This window comes from Nyctereutes procyonoides, unplaced genomic scaffold (genome assembly GCF_905146905.1).
Source record: "Nyctereutes procyonoides isolate TBG_1078 unplaced genomic scaffold, NYPRO_anot_genome, whole genome shotgun sequence".
Taxonomy (NCBI): Eukaryota; Metazoa; Chordata; class Mammalia; order Carnivora; family Canidae; genus Nyctereutes; species Nyctereutes procyonoides.
The window spans coordinates 25,711,372-25,732,312 of record NW_026575024.1 but is presented as its reverse complement, the minus strand read 5'-3'; the positions used below and the strand labels follow the sequence as shown (position 1 = coordinate 25,732,312).

Here is a 20,941-nt window from a genome sequence, read left to right as displayed (position 1 = left end):
CCCACCTGCCACACTTGCTTGGGGCTCAAGGCCCGGTCCTAGGAGAAGGTCCCAGCACCCACCACCCCCTAGTGGTTGATACCCATCTTTTGACCTCAGTGACCGGTGGCTATGACCCCCTCATCCGCCTGTGGAACCCCTTCTTATCAAAAAAGCCTGTGTGGATGATGAAGGGGCATCAGACTTCCGTGACGCACATCCTCGTGAACAGCAAGAACAACAGCATCCTCCTCAGCATCTCCAAGGACAAGGTGCTGCTCTCTGGAGCCGGGCTCTCCCACTCCCACTGGCTCCTGTTCCCGGCAGAGGCGCTGGCCCCGGGGTAATAATGCAGTTTGGCCAGGCCAGGCACTGGTGTTGGCAGCAGCCTGCAGCCCAGGCGGGTGGTGTGACCTCCTGGCCCCAGGAGGTCCTGGCCTAGGCACAGAGGGAGCTGCCCCAGGTGGAGTCCTGCACCCCACTCTGAGCGGTCCAGCAGAGCTGGGTTCCCATAGAACCCAGACTGGCTTCTTACCCCGTGGGCCTTTTCTGAGCTTCAGTCCCTTCATCCACAGGATGGGGGTTGAGAGGTTTAGAGAGAACTGGGCGGTAAAGCAGCAGTGTCACGTCTGGCACATAGGAGGTATACAATACGTGTGAGGCACTCCCCTGCCCTCCCCCTTCCCCCAGAACCAAACTCGCACCTCAGCTTTCCTGGTGACCCTACTCCAGCTGCCCTGGCTCTCAGGGTCTGACTAGACCTTCTCTCAGTGCCCAGGGCTCCCAAGTTCAGGGCCTGTCACTTTGCTCATAGGCATTGATTGGTTCAGAGTACCACCCCATCTGCTGGGCTGCTCGAGTGTTCTGGCCAACATGGTGATGCAGGCCAACAGCTCAAGGTTCCCTCCTTCAGGGCACATTTTTGTGTCTTTTGGGACTCAGTAGGTTGAAAGTTGTCAGGACCCTTAGGTCACTGATGCCATGTTCCCTGACACAGCACACACTTGCTATTATCTGGAACTTTCCTGGTAGCCCCAAGAATTGGGCGTCATGGCCTATGCTGCAGGAGCCGAGGCTGGAGGGGTGGGGGACCGGGATGGGCTGGCCCAAATCCTCACAGTAATGATAGGCAGAGGCAGGGTATGGATCAGAGTCTGATCGATCCCAGTCCAGGCCGTTTCCTGCTTACTGCTGATGTTTCCAAGCAATGAGCATCCTGGAGGGACTTCAACTTGGGCTGAACTCGAGGAGGCTGCAACTCTGTTGGTAGCCACTGTGTGCTATGGCTAGCTTTAGTTGAGGTAGGCTGCATGAGGAGCCTATGAGGGTCTGCAGGGGCTCATGCTGTCTTGCTTGGTCTTTATCCTCAGGCATCGAGGGGCAGCTGCTCCAGGAGGAGGCCCTGGGGGAAGGCTCTGAATAGGGGATGCCTCAGTTTCCTCATCTGAGTATAAGAAGAGCATCCCTATTGTACGGTTGGGATGTGTGCAGTAGGCATATGTCGAAGTTCTTGTGCCAGGTGCCACTGGCCCTACTCACATCCTAAGGCATCAGGTGCCCTCTGCATCCCTGAGCGCCCACTCTTAGCCTCTTTGCCTGTTTCTCACCACCTTCCCTAGAATATTCGCGTGTGGGACATGCAGGACTACATATGCCTCCAGTCCTTTTCCAGGAAGCTTTTTGCCCTGGGAAACTGCCCCATCACCAGTGTCTACTTCCACAAGAATGAAGACAGTCTCATCTGTAGCACCTTTTCAGTGAGTGCTGTGTGCGAGGGAGCAAGCCCCTGCTCCTGGGCAGGAGCAGGGAGTGTATTAATTAGACATTGCCTCAACCCTCAAGGAACCTAGGAGGTAGAAGGAGAACAGAGAATGTCAGAAGAAAATCCTCCATATTGTGATGGAGATTTATGTCAGGTGCTTCTCAGAGCACAGAGATCCTTAGCCTAGCTTTAGGCAGGGCTTGGTCAGAGAAGGCTCCCTGGAGGAGGGGTCACCAGATTGAGGCTGTAAGCTTCCCAGAAGTTATGAGGGTACCTTGGATTTCCACGGAGTAGGGTTGAGAGGTATCAGTAGGCAGGCTGACAAGCCAAGAGGCCTCGCTGGGGTCAGGTCCATGCACAGTCAGGATGTCTTGATGTTGCAATTTATTGGAAGTTTTTCCCCTGGGGCCAGTCATTGGGGGCGAGCTCTTCCAACTGCCCAGCTGCCTGCCCCTCTCCTCACCTACAGATTGGGATCCTAAAAGGGTACTTGGAGACCGAGGGGCCTGGGAAACCAAAGGAGAGGACCACAACTTACAGCACACCCCTGTGTGCTGTTCTCTACAGCAAGATTTTTAAGCAGGTGAGTGGACTGGGGCTGGTGGTCTCTCAGGTTGACAGGAGTCCCAGGTGACATAGGGCAGGACTCAGACCTCCCGATGTGTCCAGAGCTGCATCTAAGGAGCAGTCAGCACAGTGGCAGGGTGGGGGTAGGATTTATAGCTTTGAAGGTGGTGTGGGGCAGTGGCCTATGAATGAGAAGCAGCCCTGCAGAGGGGTCAGCGGCATGAGGTGGGGTGGGAGCTCCACCACTTGGCCAGAGGATCACCTTACTCCTCTGAGCCTGTGTGCTCCTGCCCCTGCCTCAGCTCAGTGCTGGACACACAGTCTTCTGTACACAGAGGGTGAGAGGGAGCACTGGGTAAGGGCTGGTGTGAGATTCTCAGTGTGGGTGCTGTTCCTGGATGTCATTAAACAGGAAAGCCCCAGTCCAAGGAAGATCGGCACCTGGTCCTGAGTAGAGATCTCTGGGTGGGGTGGAACAACCGAGTACATGGTATGGTCCCAGAGGGGGCTCCCCTTCCCTCTTCCCACTTCCATGGGGACCACTTTTCTGGCCTGGGCTCTGGGCAGGACAGGCTGTATCTGCTGTGGGGTGGCATGAGGCCATTTACCTCTCTGCTCTCCTCTCTCAGGCCTGCTCCTGGCACCACCATCCTGCATACCTTAGGGATCTGGTATGCTTTCAAACACTTAAAATCCCCAGCTTTTCTAGATTATTCTCAGGAGGGTTGGTCTGAAATAGGCCCACCTGTTCCTGTTGCACTGACGTGGAGTGGCCTTCCCTTGTTCTCAAGTTCCTTTCTTGGGGACAATGAGTGGGTTTCCTATTGTCACTGCCACCCCAGTATTAATGATGCTTCAGTAAATATCTTTTCTGAAGTAGAGATTATTTTCTCTGGATAGATTCTGATAAATGCCATTTCTGAGTTAAAGGGGCTTTCACCAATATGGTTACTTCTAAAAGAGTTGCGCCGGCTGGCACTGGCCTCTGCTAAAGAGCCGAGGAAGGCCTGTCTTCAAGGGCTCTTCTGGCAGCAGAAAGGCCCCGGATGCCTGTCCTCACAGTGCTTGACGGGGAGGTGGGGGACTGGGCCAGCCCCAGCCACGACAGGTGGACGCCACCATCAGGAGTGAGGATGCTCTCACTCTAGGAGCCCCGGCTGTGTGCTCCCCCGCAGGTGGTAAGCGGCTGCCTGAGCAGCTTGGTGAGTGTGTGGGAGATCAAGACAGGCAAGAGGATGATGGAGTTCTCTGTGACTGGCGACCAGCAAGTGGAGCTGACCACCATGTGCCTGGATGAATCCGAGCGGTGCCTGCTCACGGGTTTGCGCGACGGCACCATAAAGATGTGGAACTACACTGTGGGTGAATGCTTGCTGACCTTCCCCAACCCGGACCAGCTGGAGGTCCGTCTGGTCTGTCAGCCGGGGCCAGGGGTGCTGTGTGAGAAGTGAGGCACAGCTCTCAAGGCTCTAGGCCTCCCTTGAAGGCTGTGACCATACACTGCTTGGCTTTAGGCTTTCCTGAGCCTTTGTGTTCGCCCCTGTAAAGTGAAGATAGCCAACAGTGCCTGGCTTTATTAAGGATGAGTGCTAGCTACTCTTGTCCTTTCAGTTTGTTAGCAAGCCTTACTCTAGGTATGAGAGCTTCAGATGGGAATTTTTTTTTCTTTGTTAAATATTTTATTTATTTATTCATGAGAGACACACAGAGAGAGGCGGAGACATAGGCAGAGGGAGAAGCAGGTTCCATGCAGCCCGATGCGGGACATGATCCCAGGACCCCCGGGACCATGCCCTGAACTGAAGGCAGATGCTCAACCATTGAGCCATCCTGAATGGCATTTCTAGCAGTGGGGCCAGGTGAACCACATACTCCTTTTTGGGAAATGTCTGAGAGCATCATAGGGCTGTGTGTCTGTGGGGGTGGCTCAAAGCAAAGCCTATAGTTCCACTTTGGACCTAAGCCCCTTACTAACTCTTATGAAAGTCCTTTAACCAACTCCAAAGGAGCCCTTGGCCAAGTTGCTAGGGATCTGAGTACTGGTCCAGGTCCTATCACTTAGTTTTTGACCTTCTAGGTCAGTAGGTATCCGCATATTAAGTGGACATGGATACCTATCCTCTCTTCCTCCTCCAAGTCTATCAAATGGGATATTGTGAGCACATTCTGAAAAATATATGGTGGTATCACTTCTAGGGAACTCTTATCATCATGGAGAGGTTTGACTTCTTGCTTGGTATGATTAGGAAGACATGCGGGGCCCAGGGCCATTTCCTCTGAGGTGCCTTAGGGTTCTGTTTTCTTTCATCTTCACTAGATTAGCGGGATTGTCCATATGAACAAAGTGTTCTACGTGACTGGATGGAGTAAGAGAATCACCTGTTTCATGTGAGTAGCAAGGGCACTCACTGTTGACTGTTCTCTACTTCACATGGGGTCCTCCATTCCTAGCTCCCCTGGTTGGAAGACCAAGCAAGAAATTCATGGTGAATAACATTCAGTGCTTCATCTGCTTACCCGTCCATTCCTTCATCAGTCCATGAGGCTACCATGTTCTAGATTTTGTGCTATGTGCTGGAGATGGGTATAAACAATGATGGGGTTTCTGTCCTCCTAGGGGGAGGCAGATGCTAATAAAATGACTTCATTTATGATGATAAAGTCTTTTTTTAAAAAGGTTTTATTTATTTATTCATGAGAGACAGAGAGAGAGAGAGAGGCAGAGATATAGGCAGGGGGAGAAGCAGTCTCTCTGTGGAGACCTGATGCAGAACTTGATCCAGGACCCTGGGATCATGCGTGAGCTGAAGGTATATGCTCAACCACTGAGCCACCAGTGCATCCCGATGATAAAGTCTTTTGAGTGCTGTGGGGAAAAAAATGTACAACTTTCTATGGGGAGGGGATGGAAATCTGATTTAGTCTCAGGGGCAGTCCGGAAAGGCTCATCTGAGGATGTAGTGGGTGGAGTGGGATCTTCTCAGTGAAGCAGCAAAGGGCTTGGTGTAGGAGGGACATTCTAGGCAGAGGGAACAGAATGTGCAAGGCCTCTTCCTTTTTAGAGGGCTTTGTTAGGGCCATGGCTTCTCTCCTTTAATCCTTACTCAGATGTCTGAACAGGGCAATTCTGGAAGATTAGTTTATATAAAGTCCCTGGGACAGAGCCTTTGTAGTTGGCACATAGTAGGCGCTTAGTAAATGAGGTCAGTGGGGCAGAGCTTCAACCTGACTGCCTTCTCCCAAGTTGCCTCCCAGAATCTAAAGGCCTTGATGTTTCCTTCCTGTGGAGCACTGAAGGCCAAGTTCCCTGCCCTCCCTGTTCTGGCCCTCTGTAGGCTCCATAAGACCAAGCCAGTCCTCCTGTGCTACCAATGGCAGAGCTTCCACAAGGAAGATGTTCTGAGCATGGCCAAGTACCAAAACCAGTTCCTTGGGACCTCTTCCTACAATGGAGATATTCTCTTCTGGAACATCAACCTGTTCAAGCCTATCCTCAATTTCAATGCTTCTAAGAGCCCCTGGCCTTTGCTGCCCAAGAAGGTATGGTCTGTCTCGGCTATGGGTGAGAATCAGCTGGAGGGCCTAGAACGGGCAGGAAGCATTCCTGGGAAGGGGAGGGCACGTGATGACTTTGGAGGCAGTTGGAAGCTAGATAGTTGGGTGCTAGTTTCTATAATTATTCTTGTTTGACAGACAAGGAAACTGAGGCACAGGGAGGTTAAACATCTTGCCTGAGGTTGCACAGCTAAGAAGTGATAGGTCCAGACCCAGGCAGTCTGACTGCAGAGGCTGTGCTGCTGGTCGTGTTCCTCTGTCTCTCCTTGAAGGCAGTTCCTATCTTACTCATACTGTTAATCCGGGCTCACTGAGCTCATGGGAGGGATCTAGGAAACCCACACTATCTCTGAATTATGCTATCTTTGCAGATGAAAGCTGGAAGGGGCCTTCAGGGTCACCTCATCCAGTGACTTTCCAAACATGTTGGGGAGAGATGCTCAGAGGCTACTGTAGCAGCTTCCCCTAGAGTAGTTGGGGTTTTTACCTATTTTATACTTTGGAACTTCCCTTAAGATTAAAAATGACCTCACAAATATTTGGAAACCATTGTCCATTTTACAGATGGAGAGACCTAGTCCCTCATGGGAGTAGTATCTGCCTGTGGGTACTCAGGGCATTCATGGTTGGCCCCGGGACAGGGTTATGAGCTCCTGTTTGATGACTGTTAGGGTACTCAGTTTCTAGGGAGCAAGCCCTGGGGCACCTGGAGGGCCCTTACTGGGCTGAGGAGGCCCTGCATTTCTCTCTGGGACATTACAGTGTCACAGGGGCGGTTGTCTCCCTGGCATAGATCCAAGAAGCGGACAACTCCCTGGCTGAGAACCTCCAGTCCAGCAAGCTTTGTGTGGAACATAAGGAGTGGGCGTACAAACCATCAACGCAGCCCCTGGGCCCTAGAGCCAGGGCTGTAGCCAATGCCAACCTGCAACGGAACCTGATGTCAGCTCCCCCAGTGATGAAGCGCCCCAGAGACAAGGAGCCAAAAAAGCCCATGCCCCCGCAGGTGGGAGCGGAGCTGAGGCAGGTGACTACCCTCATTTGCTAGCTACCTGTGTGCCTATTGTGTTTGTGTCCTTATATGGAGCAGTTGATGGAGGGTCCATCAACTTGCTTTGAGCCTTGCAGTGAGGCAGGCCACCTCCCTGGTTAGATTCACCATATGCACCCCACTCTGCTGCCTCAAGCCTGGGCATGCTCCTTTCCTAGAGCATGGCCAGTACCAGACTGCAGCATCTACAAGCTCAGGGGCCAGACCTGGAGGGCAGACCACCCAAAGAACCTGGAATCAACCATAGGCTAGTTGCTGGGGCTACTTTTTCAGTCTCCCAGCAGGTGTGACCTGGCACAGATGAGCCACTGGGGCCTGCCTACTTCTGCTGCTGAGCCTCATCTCCCTAGAAACCAGGCTTCAGGGGTCTGAGGCCCAAGTAGAGGCAAACTACTTCCCTTTCCCTCTGACCTCTCATCTCTGCCCCAGGATTAACACTGGGGCAGCCTTGACTGATGATCCCATTGTGAGGGGGTAGGGAGATAGAGCGGGGGATTTGGCTTCTGCAGTGAGTACAGTATCTCTTGTGTGGGGCCAGGGGAGCCCATCAGACTGCTTCAGCCCTTGAAGCCTGATTCCCATTCCTGGAAACTGAGGTTTGAAAGAGAGTTCCCTCCCCTGCCCCCCACACCCTTCCACCAACACATGACACTTGTCAGGAGTAGGCAGAGTAGACCTGGAGCCCACGTGGCCTGCTCCAGCAGGTTCTACTCTAAGGCGCTCACACTGCACTACTGCAGGATGCTTGGAGCACCTCTGGAGTATCGGGGCTGCACCACTGCACTAACATCTTCTAGAGCAATGGGTATATACTCCCTAACCCTCTCCTTTGACCAGCGGTCTCTTCAGGACAAGGCTGGGGTGGGGGTGTACTCTAAAGGCAAACTCAAGTCTCTACCCTGAGAATGGAAGCTTCTGGTTACTTAAAATGGAGACTCCCCAGCGCTGGAGTGTCTTTACTACAGAATCCTTTACATACTTGGCTGGGCCTTTCGCAGGGCAGTGTATCTACTGAGGAGGGCTGGGCTGGCTGTACTTCCAGCATCTGCCTCTGGTCTCTGTTCCCCCACAGAGTAGGGAGACACTCCCCCACCATGATGATCTGGGAGGCCCATTTTTCTTTCCAGAAACATGTCAGTTCACAAAGCCCCAAGCTGTTAAGAATGCCCCATGGCAAACAGTCCATCATCAGAGACGCTCAAAGGAAGAGAGGGGAATTCCAGAAGAAGATACTACTGCAATCCAACACATCAGTGGAGAAGGTGGGCCACGTGTAGGCAGGGTCTGGTCTGTGAGCTGGGCATGAACAGTCGGGTTGGGCTGGGAAGGGCAGGGCCGACAAGCCTAGGGGGCCAGCCTGATTCTCCCCAGGACCTGGAGAGGCATAGTGGAGGTGAAGGTACCATTCAGGATTCTGGCTTGAGGGCTGCTGTGGTGGGGGTTGTGGGGAAGCTCCTTGGGTGTGCATGGAGGGCTGTCAAGAGTCCACTTCTGGTTGGTGGGCTGGACTGGGAAGTAGGAGAAGCAGCATTGCCAGAACCCACTATTAAAATGCCCTTCTGAGCTCTAGTAGGGTGTTTTGTACAGCATGTGAGAAGGGATTGGGTCATCTCTGTTCTCCCTCTTGCACCTTTTCCCTCGCTGACCCTGGGTGCCCCACACTGTGTTGTCACCACTAGATGAAGTCATCACTAAGGTCCCTTCTAGTTTTGATCCACAAAGATAACAGTAATTCAGAGACTACTTGGGTTCCCTAAGTCCCTACCAGGGGCCTAGTGAAAATACACATCATAGTTGTGTCAGGGTGTGGCAGGACTGCCCCCTTTCCCAGCTCTAGGACACTGGGGACCTAGGAATAGGGGAGCAGTGCCCTGCAGAGCTGGGTCCTGCAGTGGTGGAGTGGAGAGCTGTGAGTGGTTGGACTGTCTGTCCTCCAGATTCTGAATGCACTTCTGTCTCTTTTAGAAACTGCCTTGGGGTGCCTGCCTGGCTCAGTTGGTAGAGTATGCAATTTTTGATCTCGGGTTGTTAGTTCGAGTCTCACATGAGATGTAGAGATTACTTAAAAAAAAAAGCCTTAAAAGAAAAAAAATTTTCAAAGTAGTAACACTAGTTGGTTAAAAAAAAGAAAATAAAAGAAATGTGTATAAAGCAAAATATAAAGGTCCTAAACATGTCTCATTCACCCCACCCCACCCAATAAAATAGTAGCAGCCACAGTCACTTGTAGTGGATTGGTGAACTGGGTTTGCCTTTATCCTTTTTATTTTTAGACCAGTGATATAAAATTATAGTTATGTCCTACCATGTACTTTTAAAAAATTTAACTATGTGGCATGGAGATGTTTTCATATCAGTAATTTAGATTCATCTTATTCTTTTGTTAACTTGTCTTATTCTTTGTAATAATTGCAGAGTGCCCGTAGTTTGAATGTGTCACAAACGATTAAGCCAGCCTTCTCTTGATAGACATGTAGGTTAATTCCAATTAACTTTGATGAGCAGCTCTGCATTGAATGTCCTTGTACATATGCTTCTGTGCACTTTTGTAAGTGCACTGAAAGGATGGATTCCTGGAAACAATTGCTCAAAAGATCCTATCCCTTTCAGCCTCTGAGTCTGACCAAAGTAGATGACTCAAAGTCTGACCTTTGGCTGTGACCTAGTCCCATCAGGGCACAGACAGTTATTCATTGAGTGTTTACCACATGCCAGGCTCTGGGGGTGGCAGCAGGGAATAAAAGAAACAAAAACCTGTGCCCTCATGGAGCTGACTTCTAGTTGGGGTGAGACAATTAACCAGCAAGTAAAATAAACGGTAGGTCATGGGTGAGTAAATACAGTGGAGATCCAGAAAACTGAGGCTAGAGTAGGGAGGATGGCAAGGGAGATGGAGAGGTGTGGCTGTTTGCATAGGGTGGTCAGGGAGGGCTTCACAGAGGAGGTGGCATTTGCAGAGTTTGAAGCTCTAGTTATTTGGAAGGATGGTGAAGCAGGCAGAGGGAGCAGCAGGTGCAAAGGCCTCACAGGAGAGCTTATTTGAAATGTTCAATAAAGAGCACTTCTCTCTCTCTCTCTCACTCTCTCTAATTAGAATATGGTACATGTCCTTCATTAAAACTGAAAACTTCGGGATCCCTGGGTGGCGCAGCGGTTTGGCGCCTGCCTTTGGCCCAGGGCGCGATCCTGGAGACCTGGGATCGAATCCCACGTCGGGCTCCCTGCATGGAGCCTGCTTCTCCCTCTGCCTGTGTCTCTGCGCCTCTCTCTCTCTGTGTGTGTGTGTGACTATCATAAATAAATAAAAAAATTAAAAAAAAAAAACTGAAAACTTCAAGCCTTACAGGAGTGTATAAAATAAAAGAATGACTTGCCTTCTTCCTCAATCTCCAGGGGTAACTAGTTTTAAGGCATGTGGTATCCTCATAGATGCCTTTCTGTGCATACACAAGTACATACATATATGAAAGTATATGTGTTCCTATAAATATTTTTTAGCCAAATAGTATCCTCTTATTTATACGCTACTCTGCAGGTTGCTCTTTTTCATCGACACCTCATGACATCTCTTCCTGCAGTATCTGTGGAGCCCTGGCCTCTCTTTTACTAGCTGCATGGCATTTTGGTATATGCTATGCCTGACCTGTCCAGGCTGGCCCACTGTTTCTGCTAGAGGGGTAGATTTATAGGCTCTGCCTTTATAGCAACATTGGATCTCTTGTCTATTTCAGGGACTCCAGGATTAGAAATGCACTCTTAGAAAGAAAGCTTTTGGTATGTTGCGCTATATTCCAGCCTAATAATAATAGCAACAGCAGTTAATATTTACTGGGCTCTTAGTATCTGCCAGATGTGAGCTTAAACATTTACATGAATTATTTTTCTTTCTCAAACAGCCCTGGTGGGTACGTATTATTACTATTCCCATTTTATAGATAGAGACTGGGGCTCAATGAGGTGAAGTGACTTGTGCAAGATTCTCATTGTCAGAAAATAACTGAGCCAAGGTCTGATTCCAGATCTGTTGGTTTTCAAAGTCTGTGTCCTTGACTCTTTGTCCTGCTACAATTGGGAATTCCTTGGGCTTTTTATCTGGACTGGTGATCTGTGTGTAATATACATATTTCTAAAGATTTTATTTATTTATTCATGAGAGACACAGAGAGAGAGAAAGAGAGAGAGGCAGAGACATAGGCAGAGGGAGAAGCAGGCTCCCCATGGTAAGCCTGATGTGGGACTTGATCCCAGGACCCTAGGATTACACCCTGAGCCAAAGGCAGATGCTCAACCACTGAGCCACCTAGTGCCCCAATCTGTGTGTAATATGATTTGTGTCATGAACCTTGACAAGAATCTTTGTAGATTGCATGCAAAGGGCTGAATGTCTATTGGTGAAATTTCAGGCACTGTGGTTTGTGTGTGTGCACATGTCCTGTGCAAGGCTGGTCCACATCTAATGTTGACCTTGCTTCCTGGCTTCTAAGTGCTCTGTCTTGTACCTCCACTGTTCCTGAAATAGCAAAGTCCTTTCCCTCTGGGGAACTGGGTGGCAGACAGAGTGGAATGTCTCAGGATGGTGCCCTGGAGAGGGTCCCCCTTGGTCCAAGCCTTTCCCTAGTAGATGAGAGTCAGGTGGACGGGGTAAAATGGGGAGTTTTACCTGGCAGGCTTCCTGCAACCATTTCTGTCTGGCCCTTGGAGGGAGATAAGGACATAGATCCAGGTGCAGCTGTGTCTCTTATGGTCTGTAGATGAAGGCCCAGTCCTTGACCCTCTCCTTTGCAGTGAGGGACGAGATGGGTGGGGAGTAGCAAACCCCTCCTAGAGGCATGAAGCCCAGCCCAGGTGTAGCTTGAGCTTCTTCTGCAGGGGTCCCAGGCAGATCTTTAGTTGCCCTGCTCCTGAGAGCTGTCTGGGACCCCTGGGATGAGTGAGGCTGGAACACCAACCTCAATCCAGAAGCTCTTTCCAAATTGGGCAGGAGACTCTCTTCAAAGTCTCAGGGGCCATGTGCAGAGCACAAAAAGAATAGTGTTGCTTACCTGCCTTCCAACCCCATGGATCCTGCTCAGTCCTGCCCAGGGCAGAGCATCCTACTGTGTCCACTCCAGACACTGGCCACAGCCCTGACTATGTCCTCCTGCAGACCCATGGCCCTCTCTGAGCCTGCAGCAGTCTCTGGCCATCATGTACCTTCAGTCTGCCTGTTCAAGCTGTCCCAGGGGTGGTGCAGGAAGGATTGGGAAGGAAGCCTCAACTTTCCCCAATTCAGAAATGGGAGATCTTGGTGGCACATCATTTTGGTGAATCCTGTGTTGGTATGAGGAATCACATTTTATGAGAATACTTAATGATCTGGGGTCAGCTTATGACAAAATTATCTTTAAAAATGATAAATAGGGGATCCCTGGGTGGCTCAGCAGTTTAGCGCCTGCCTTTGGCCCAGGGCGCGATCCTGGAGTCCCGGGATTGAGTCCCACGTCGGGCTCCCGGCATGGAGCCGGCCTCTCCCTCCTCCTGTGTCTCTGCCTCTCTCTCTCTCTCTCTCTCTCTCTCTCTCTCTCTATGTCTATCATAAATAAATAAATCTTTAAAAAAATAAAAATGATAAATCATGATTACAATAAAAAATTAAGCGTGCCTGTTTGAGATTTATTTTTATATGCTTATTTGCTATATATACACACAGGTGTGTGTGTGTGTGTGTTTTTAAGATTTTATTTACTTATTCATGAGAGACACAGAGAGATAGAGAGGCACAGACACAGGCAGAGGGAGAAGCAGGCTCAGGGTCCATGCAGGCAGCCCGACGTGGGACTCGATCCCTGGTCTCCAGGATCACACCCCAGGGCCAAAGGCAGCACTAAACCTCTGAGCCACCCGGGCTGCCTGTGGTTTTGGTTTTTAAACAAGATTAAGAACATTTGAGACTATAGTCCAGCTATTTGCTTTTTTTTTTTTAAACCTAGCAGTGTAGAGCGGACAACTTTTCCTCTCTGTACTTATAAATCTATCTACTCCATTCTTACTAATGGCTTTATACAGAGGGCCAATCTTTGCTTTTTTGAACCTAAAACTTACATAACTTGGTAGGCATACCTTATGAAAAATAACACAAAATTATGAATAAAAAACTCGATACAAAGGTGAAAATTTATTTAGAATGAGAAAAGAAATGACAATTCTAAAACTTATAGCTGACAATTATAACAGTCATCACATGTTGCTAATCCCTCCCTTGGAAGGGCTTTGAACTTGAGCTTGAGTTTTGCTTTAGGCTTTATGAACTTCACTGGCAGCCTACCCCTGGCTTCAGTACTTTTCTTTGGATTTGCCATGACTTATTTAATGAATGCCCGAATGATAGACATTTAACTTGTTCCTAGTTTTTTGCTATTATAAACAACGGTGCAACTGAGATCCTCATAGATTTGTCTATGCAGTTATGCTAGATTTTCCAGAAGTGGGATTGATGGATCACCAAATGAGCACAATTTATATTTTGATGGATGAAGCCAATTTGGTCTCTAAGAAGGCCGTGATGAACTGCCCTCCCACCAATAGTGTGTGCATCTACCTTTGTCCTTACACTAAGTCGGTAATGGATACTAATCTTTTCTTAATTTCTGCCAGTCTGGTAGGTAGAAATTTATTTAAAAAATATCTCTTTATTTGTAATACTGAGCTTTCTATATGTTTGTTAGACATTTATCTTTTTTCTTTCTTTCTTTCTTTCTTTCTTTCTTTCTTTCTTTCTTTCTTTCTTTCTTTCTCTTCCTTCCTTCCTTCCTTCCTTCCTTCCTTCCTTCCTTCCTTCCTTCCTTCCTTCCTTCTTTCAGAGAGTGTGGGCATGTGCATGAGTGTGGGGGGCAGGGACAGAAGGGGAGGCAGAGAGAGAGAGTGTTTTTTTTTTTTAAAGATTTTATTTATTTATTCATGAGACACACACACACACACACACACACACACACAGAGGCAGAGACAGACAGAGGGAGAAGCAGGCTCCACGCAGGGAGCCCGATGTGGGACTTGATCCTGGGTCTCCAGGATCACGCCCTGGGCTGAAGGCAGATGCCCAACCGCTGAGCCACCCAGGAGTCCCAAGAGAGTTTTAAGCAGACTCCATGCCGAGCACAGAGCCCACCCCGGGGCTTGATCCCATGACCCTGAGATCATGACCTGAGCTGAAATCAAGAGTCAGACACTTAACCAGCTGAGCCACACAGGTGCCCCTAGACGTTTGTATTTTTTCAATAAATTAAACATTCACTCATATCCTTTGTCTGTTGTTTTTCACATTAATTTCTTAGAGCTCCTTAAATGCTTTGGAAATGAATCCTTTGCTTGTTGTGTGTGTGTATTTTTTTTTTGCCTGTTGTATATTTGCAGATACTTTTACCTCATCTGCCTTTGTGATGTCACACTGAGGTTTTAGTTTTTATCTAGCTCTCTTTATTATTTTCCTTTGTGACACTAGAAAAAGGCATTTTTTATCTCAAGATCACAGAAAAGTTTGTTTTATTTTCTCCTGGATACTTTTTTTTTAAAGATTTTATTTATTTATTCATGAGAGACACACACACACAGAGAAACAGAGACATAGGCAGAGGGAGAAGCAGGCTCCACGTGGGGAGCCCGATGTGGGACTCGATCCCCAGGACTCCAGCATCACGCCCTGAGCCGGAAGGCAGACGCTTAACTGCTGAGCCACCCAGGTGTCCCTCTCCTGGATACTTTTAAAAATATTTTATTTATTTACTCATGAGAGACACAGAGAAGCAGACATAGACAGAGGGAGAAGCAGGCTCCCTGCGGGGACCCCGATATGGGACTTGATCCCAGGGTCCTGAGATCATGCCTGAGCCAAAAGGCAGATGCTCAGCCACTGAGCCACCCAGGTACCCCCTCTCCTGGACATTTATAATTGTGTCTCTATTGAGTCATCTTTCTGTCCCATCTGAGTAGTTTTGTGTATGGTGTGATGTATGAATCCAAAAATTTTTTTCTAAATTAATAGCCAGTTTTTCAAATGCCATTTATTGCATAGTTTCTCTTTTCTTCACTGACTTGAGAGTCTATCATTCTTATATAGTATTAGGGTCTTCTATAATCTGTTTCTGGGATCTCTCTTCTTCCATGAGTATTTTTGTCTATTCTTGCATGTGTATTTCATAATTTTTTAAAATTTTTATTTAAATTCAATTTGCCAACATATAATACCCAGTGCTCATCTCATCTTGTGCCCTCCTTAGTGCCCTTCACCTAGTTACCCTATCCTCTCACCTACTTCCCCTTCTGTGTATTTCATAATTTAAAAGTGATAAAAGTCTTTATAGACAATGCATTAAAATCTTCATGGAGATTATTTCTGGGTATTGGGATTCTGTGGATGATTTTAATTTCTTCTCATCTGTCTGTGCTATCCACATTTTGCACTGCATGCAAGTATACTTGCATGAAGTGGGGAAATGCCTGCCCTTTGTCTTTGGTTTAGAGACTCCTGGTTCTGTGGCCCTGGCACCTGGGCCAACAGGATGCAGGTTAATTTTGTTTTGGACATGTATGATGATAGAGGGATAATCAAGAGTTTTTGTTGTAGGTGAAGTGTTTTGGAACACATAAGCCACCACACTGTAATTTTTTTTAAGCTTTATTTATTTAAAAGAGAATGAGGGATCCCTGGGTGGCGCAGAGGTTTGGCGCCTGCCTTTGGCCCAGGGCGCGATCCTGGAGACCGGGGATCGAATCCCACGTCGGGCTCCTGGTGCATGGAGCCTGCTTCTCTCTCTGCCTATGTCTCTGCCTGCCTCTCTCTCTCTCTCTCTCTCTCTCTCTCTATCATAAAATAAAAAAAAAAAAGAGAATGAGCAAGCAGGGAGAGAGGAACAGAGAGAGTCTGAAGCAGAGTCCTTGCTGAGCACAGAGCCCAAGGTGGGTCTTGATTTTACAACATTGAGATTATGACACTGTGAGATCACAACCTGAGCCAAAACCAAGAATTGGTTGCTTAGCCCGCTGCACCACCCAGGCACCCCAAACCACACTGTAATTTCTGACATAGCAGGAATGGGGCAGAAGGGGAGAGCCTCAAGTGGATTCCCCGCTGATCATGGAGCCTGACTCAGAGCTCAATCTCAAGATCCTGAGATCATGACCTGAGCCAATATCATGAGGCCACTTAACCAACTAAGCCACCCAGGTGCCCCTTGTATGTCTTTTTTCAATGAACATTCACTGATCATGTACCACATGTCAGGCACCATTACAGTTACTGAGGATAAAATAATGAACAAAAAAAGACACAAATCCTTGTGCTCATGAAGCTCATAGTGCACCAGAGCATTCCTTGGTTTCAGCTAGGAAGGAAGAGTGGTAGATGGTCAGCATTCTCACCAGGCATCTAGGAAAGTGCGGGACTGGGAGGGGGTGGTGACCTGCCCAGGGCCCTCGGCACCACATGACAGTGGCCAGGGCGAGTCCCAGCTCACAGCACTGCTGAGTGGGCCTGCCTCTTTCCCACAGATAATCTTCCTGCAGACCAGGCCTCGCCTGCCACACATAGCCGCCCTGCTGAGCAGCTGCATCGATGGCTACATCTATGCCTGGTCCATCCACGGGAGCGGAGGCCTGTTGGGGAAGTTCCCTGTGGACTTCAAAAACCAGGGGGATGTGGGTGTGGGTGCCATGGCCACGGACGAGAAAGACTTGATCCTTGTCACAGGAGATTGTCAAGGGCACATCAAGGTGAGGAAGAACTGGTTTGAGATTGCGGGGCTGGCACCAGCCAAACTGTGGCCACATCTTTGCTGCATGTGGCACCAGCCTAGTCCCTACTCCCCTGGGTACTGGTTTCATTCATACAACAGTGGACAGTAGAAGTCCTCTTCTGCTGTGGTGAGCCCAGGAAATGAGTGAGGACATGGCTCCAAAGGGCCCTCCAACAAGCCTCTCCCAGTGGGTCCCCTGCAAAATTGTTCTCTTCCTGCAACCCCTCACCCCCAGCTGTGCATCTCTGCAATTAGGTGTCTTAGGAGCTGACTTCGTGCGTCGTGGTGAGACATGAGGCTAGAGTGTCTTGTCATATCCTCTGCATGCCCGCAAAGGGGTCTGGCCTAGGAGATGCCAGGGCCCCTTCTGACCCTGAGCATCTGGGTATTTCAGAGGTGTGAATGTTCACACCTCAGAGTGAAGAGAAATAGAGTGGGAGGGGCCCACAGTGTGAGTTGGTGTTGGGGTCATGGGGCGCTGGGCCACTAACCCCCATTTTATGCCTAGATTTGGGACATCGAGGATTATTGCATGTTCACCGACAAGACACCACTTCAACCCAGAGGGACAAACAAGTTCCAGTTCTTAATTCCTGAGCAGGTCCAGATCAACCTGCCACACTACATCCCCTTGAAGGAGAAGGAGGTAGGAAGATTACCAGGGGAATTGGAGCCAAACTATTGAACTGGGGCCAAGTTTCTCTCCCTGAGGTTCTGAGTCTTTCATGTTTCCTGTTCAAGGTAGTCTGGTTGATGTAGAAAAGCTTTTAGCCAGAAGTCACCATTAACCAGTAAAACACAAGTATACACACACCAAATATACCCACATGAATACACACGCACATGTAGCCATGTATCCCTAGCCACCCCTTCCGTGGGCTTTAATTTTTCCAATGAGGGTCCTGAGGTCATGAATTCTTTTTAAAATAAAGAAAATATTTGGGATACCTGGCTGGCTTAGTCAGTACAGCATGTGACTCTTGATCGCAGGGTGGTGAGTTTGAGCCTCACATTAGGTGTAGAGATTACTTAAAAAATAAAATCCTTTAAAAAATAATGAAAATACGTATGTATTTTGTTGAGTAGGTAATATATTTACATAGTTCAAAAATCACTTAATATTTCCCTAATAACGAATGAAGTTGAGCACCTTTTCCTTGGTTATCAGGAAAATGCAAATTAAGACCACAGTGTGATACCACTACACACCCACCAGAATGACTAAGACTAAAAACATAGGCAATACCAAATGTTGGCAAGGATCAACTGGAATTTCCACTGCTGGCAGGAATGTAGATTGGCATAATCCTTTTGGGGAACTGTTGGGCAGTAACTGCTAGACCTGAATATATGTCTACACTATGATCCATCAATTCCACTTTTAGGTTTATACCTAAGAGAAGCCTCTGCTCTGAAAGATAATGAATAAGAACATTTGATAGAATTACCATTTGTAATAACTCTACATTTGCAACAACCCACATGCCCATCAGTGGAAACTGAAAACATAAATTGCACTGTACATACTGTATGGAACAATATCCAGCATTAGAAATGAATTATTTGCAACTTATTACAAAGTGGGTTATTATTTGAACAATATAAGTGAAAGAAGACACAAGAGAAGACATATTATAAGTTTTATAGTTCCATCTATATAAAATACAAAAAACAGATAAAACAGACGTACCCTATTAGAAATGATTATTTTTGTGTGGGGCATGGAGTAGCTGGAAGGAGTCAGGTGGGGGGCTTTGTGGACTGACGATGCTCTGTTGCATAATCTGGGTCTGGTCATGCAGTTGTGTTCAGTTTGTAAAAATTTACTCTGGCATTTTTCTGTATGTATATTATATATCGATGAAGATTTTAAAACTCAGGAGATGCAAAAAGGCTTATAGTGAGGACACTTACTCTTGCTTCTGCCTGACCCCCCAAAACAGTTCTTGTTTCACTTCTATTGATTTTTTGTTATTCCTCCAGTATTTATTTATGCAAACAGAAGTACAGAAAGTCCTTTCCTCCTTATTTTTATGTAATGGTAGCAGGTCATATGCACCGGTACTCATCTTGCTTTTCTTATTCCATAATGTATCTTGGAAATCTTTGCATATGATTACACTATTCTCTATAGCTGTGTAATAAGCCATAGGATATATTAATTATATAATTCCCTTTGAAGAGAAACTGAAGTTGTTTTCGATCTTTTGTTCTTAAATGAAAGTGAGTAGTGCATGTTATTTCATATGTGTGAAAAATATGTCTGAAGGATAAATTCCTGGAAGTGAGATTTCTAGGTCAGAGGGTTGTATGTGTTTGCAGTTTTGAAAGCCATCTTACAGTCTTATGTGCCTTTTGAATCTCTGCACAAAGATATTATGTCTGGTCTGGTTTTAGTAAGAAGGAAATTTCACTGCATTCAAATCTGTTGGCAACCAGTCACTCATAGGTTCAATATATGAGGCATCTGTAATATTAATGCAATCATTTTAGTAACAGCAAGAAGTGTCATTTATTTATCGCTTACTGTGTCTCAAGAATTGTGATAAGTACTTTCATGTATTCTCTCACTGACTCTCCATAATAGCTCTGTGAGGGAGTTGTTACTTTTCAGATAAGGAAGATAAAACTGAAGACCTGGGTAAGTTCACATGACTGTCAGTGCTGGACCTGGGAGTAAACCCAAGTAAACTCAAGAACTTGTGCTCCTGACCATGTTAGAATATATTTTAAACATATTTGGATTATATTGTATGTAACTAGAATTTCTTCTAGTTAATTCTAGATTCTAGAATCTAATTCTAATTCTATCTAATTCTAGATAATTCTTCTAGAATTATCAAACATTCTTAAAATCAGACTTTCTAATGGTTAAGTCATATTTCACTTTAGAGAGGTATAATCATTTATTTAACTTATTGTCGGACATTAGAACAGCTTTAAATTTTTTATTAGCAAAAAAGGTGTCAGAAAATGGATTAATTCTTAGAAAGATATGAACTACCAGAGTGTGCTCAAAGAGAAATAGAAAATCTAAAGAAATAGGAAATTTGAATATTGTCAATAAAGAGATTGAATTAGTAATAAAACTTTCCACAAAGAAAAGCCCAGGTACAGATGGTTGTATTGGTGAATTCTACCAAGTAATTAAAGCGGAATCAATGTCAATTCTTTAAGAAGTCTTGCCAGAGTTTTCCAAGAGGCCAATATTATCTTGATTCTCTAACAAGACAAGGACATCACAAGAAAATAAAACTACATCTCTTATTAATATAGATGCAAATATCATCAATAAAATACTAGCAAATTGAATCCAGCAACATATGAAAAGGATTACACATCTTGACCAAGTGAGACTTCCCAAGAATGCAAGGTTGATTTAATACCCCAAATCAATTAATGTAACACATTTTATTACATGAATAAAGAATAAAAGACACAATCATCTTGACAGATGCAGAAATAGCACTTGACAAAATCCAACATCCTTTCCTGATAAAAACATTCAATTAACAAGGAGTAGAAGGAAACTTCCTCAACTTGACAAATTCCACCTGCAAAAAAACAGCTACTATCATACTTAATGATGAAAGATTAAACTCTTTCCTCCTAAGATCAGGAACAAGACAAGGATGTCTGCCCTTGCCACTATTACTAATGTTTTACTGGAAGGTGAATTTGGCAAGAAAATGAAATAAAAGGCATCCAGCCTACAATAGCATCAAAAAATTATTTAGGAATGAATTTACAAAAGTCATGTAAAACTTGTACTGTGAAAACTTCAAAACACTGTTGTTAGGTCAATGAAATACAATTAGGAGTGGAAAAATAACTCTCACATTTCTGGTCAATTGATTTTCGACAAAGGTGCCAAATCAAATGAAAGGAAGAATAGTCTTTTTAAACAAATGATGCTGGGAAAACTGAATATCCGCATCAAAAGAATGAACATATAACACAGAGAAAAACATATCTTAGAGCATACACAAAAATTAACTTCAGTGGTCATGGACCTAAATGGAAGAGTTAAAATTATAAAACTCTTAGAAGGAAGCATAGGGAGAAATTTGCATGACTCTGAGTTAGGCAGTATTTCTTAAGTATGACACCAAAACCACAAGCAACAAAAGGAACAAATAAATTGAATTTTGTCAAATTTAAAAACTTTTCAGCCTGCAAAAGATTCCATTAAGAAAGGGAAAAGATGACATATAGAATGGGAGAAAACATTTGCAAATCATATGTATGATAGGGGACTAG

The 20,941-nt window shown here is 46.4% G+C and overlaps 1 protein-coding gene across 1 annotated transcript in view; it reads left to right on the top strand.

The window, feature by feature from the left end:
• EFCAB8 (EF-hand calcium binding domain 8) overlaps positions 1-20,941 on the top strand; it is a 64,596-nt gene that overhangs the window by 31,743 nt on the left and 11,912 nt on the right. The window contains exons 12-21 of the mRNA XM_055344524.1: positions 100-251; positions 1,599-1,736; positions 2,211-2,324; positions 3,484-3,711; positions 4,626-4,696; positions 5,644-5,848; positions 6,657-6,869; positions 8,042-8,176; positions 16,437-16,658; positions 17,190-17,327. Of these exons, the coding sequence (XP_055200499.1) occupies positions 100-251; positions 1,599-1,736; positions 2,211-2,324; positions 3,484-3,711; positions 4,626-4,696; positions 5,644-5,848; positions 6,657-6,869; positions 8,042-8,176; positions 16,437-16,658; positions 17,190-17,327 (1,616 nt within the window). The remainder of the gene's footprint in view (positions 1-99; positions 252-1,598; positions 1,737-2,210; positions 2,325-3,483; positions 3,712-4,625; positions 4,697-5,643; positions 5,849-6,656; positions 6,870-8,041; positions 8,177-16,436; positions 16,659-17,189; positions 17,328-20,941) is intronic.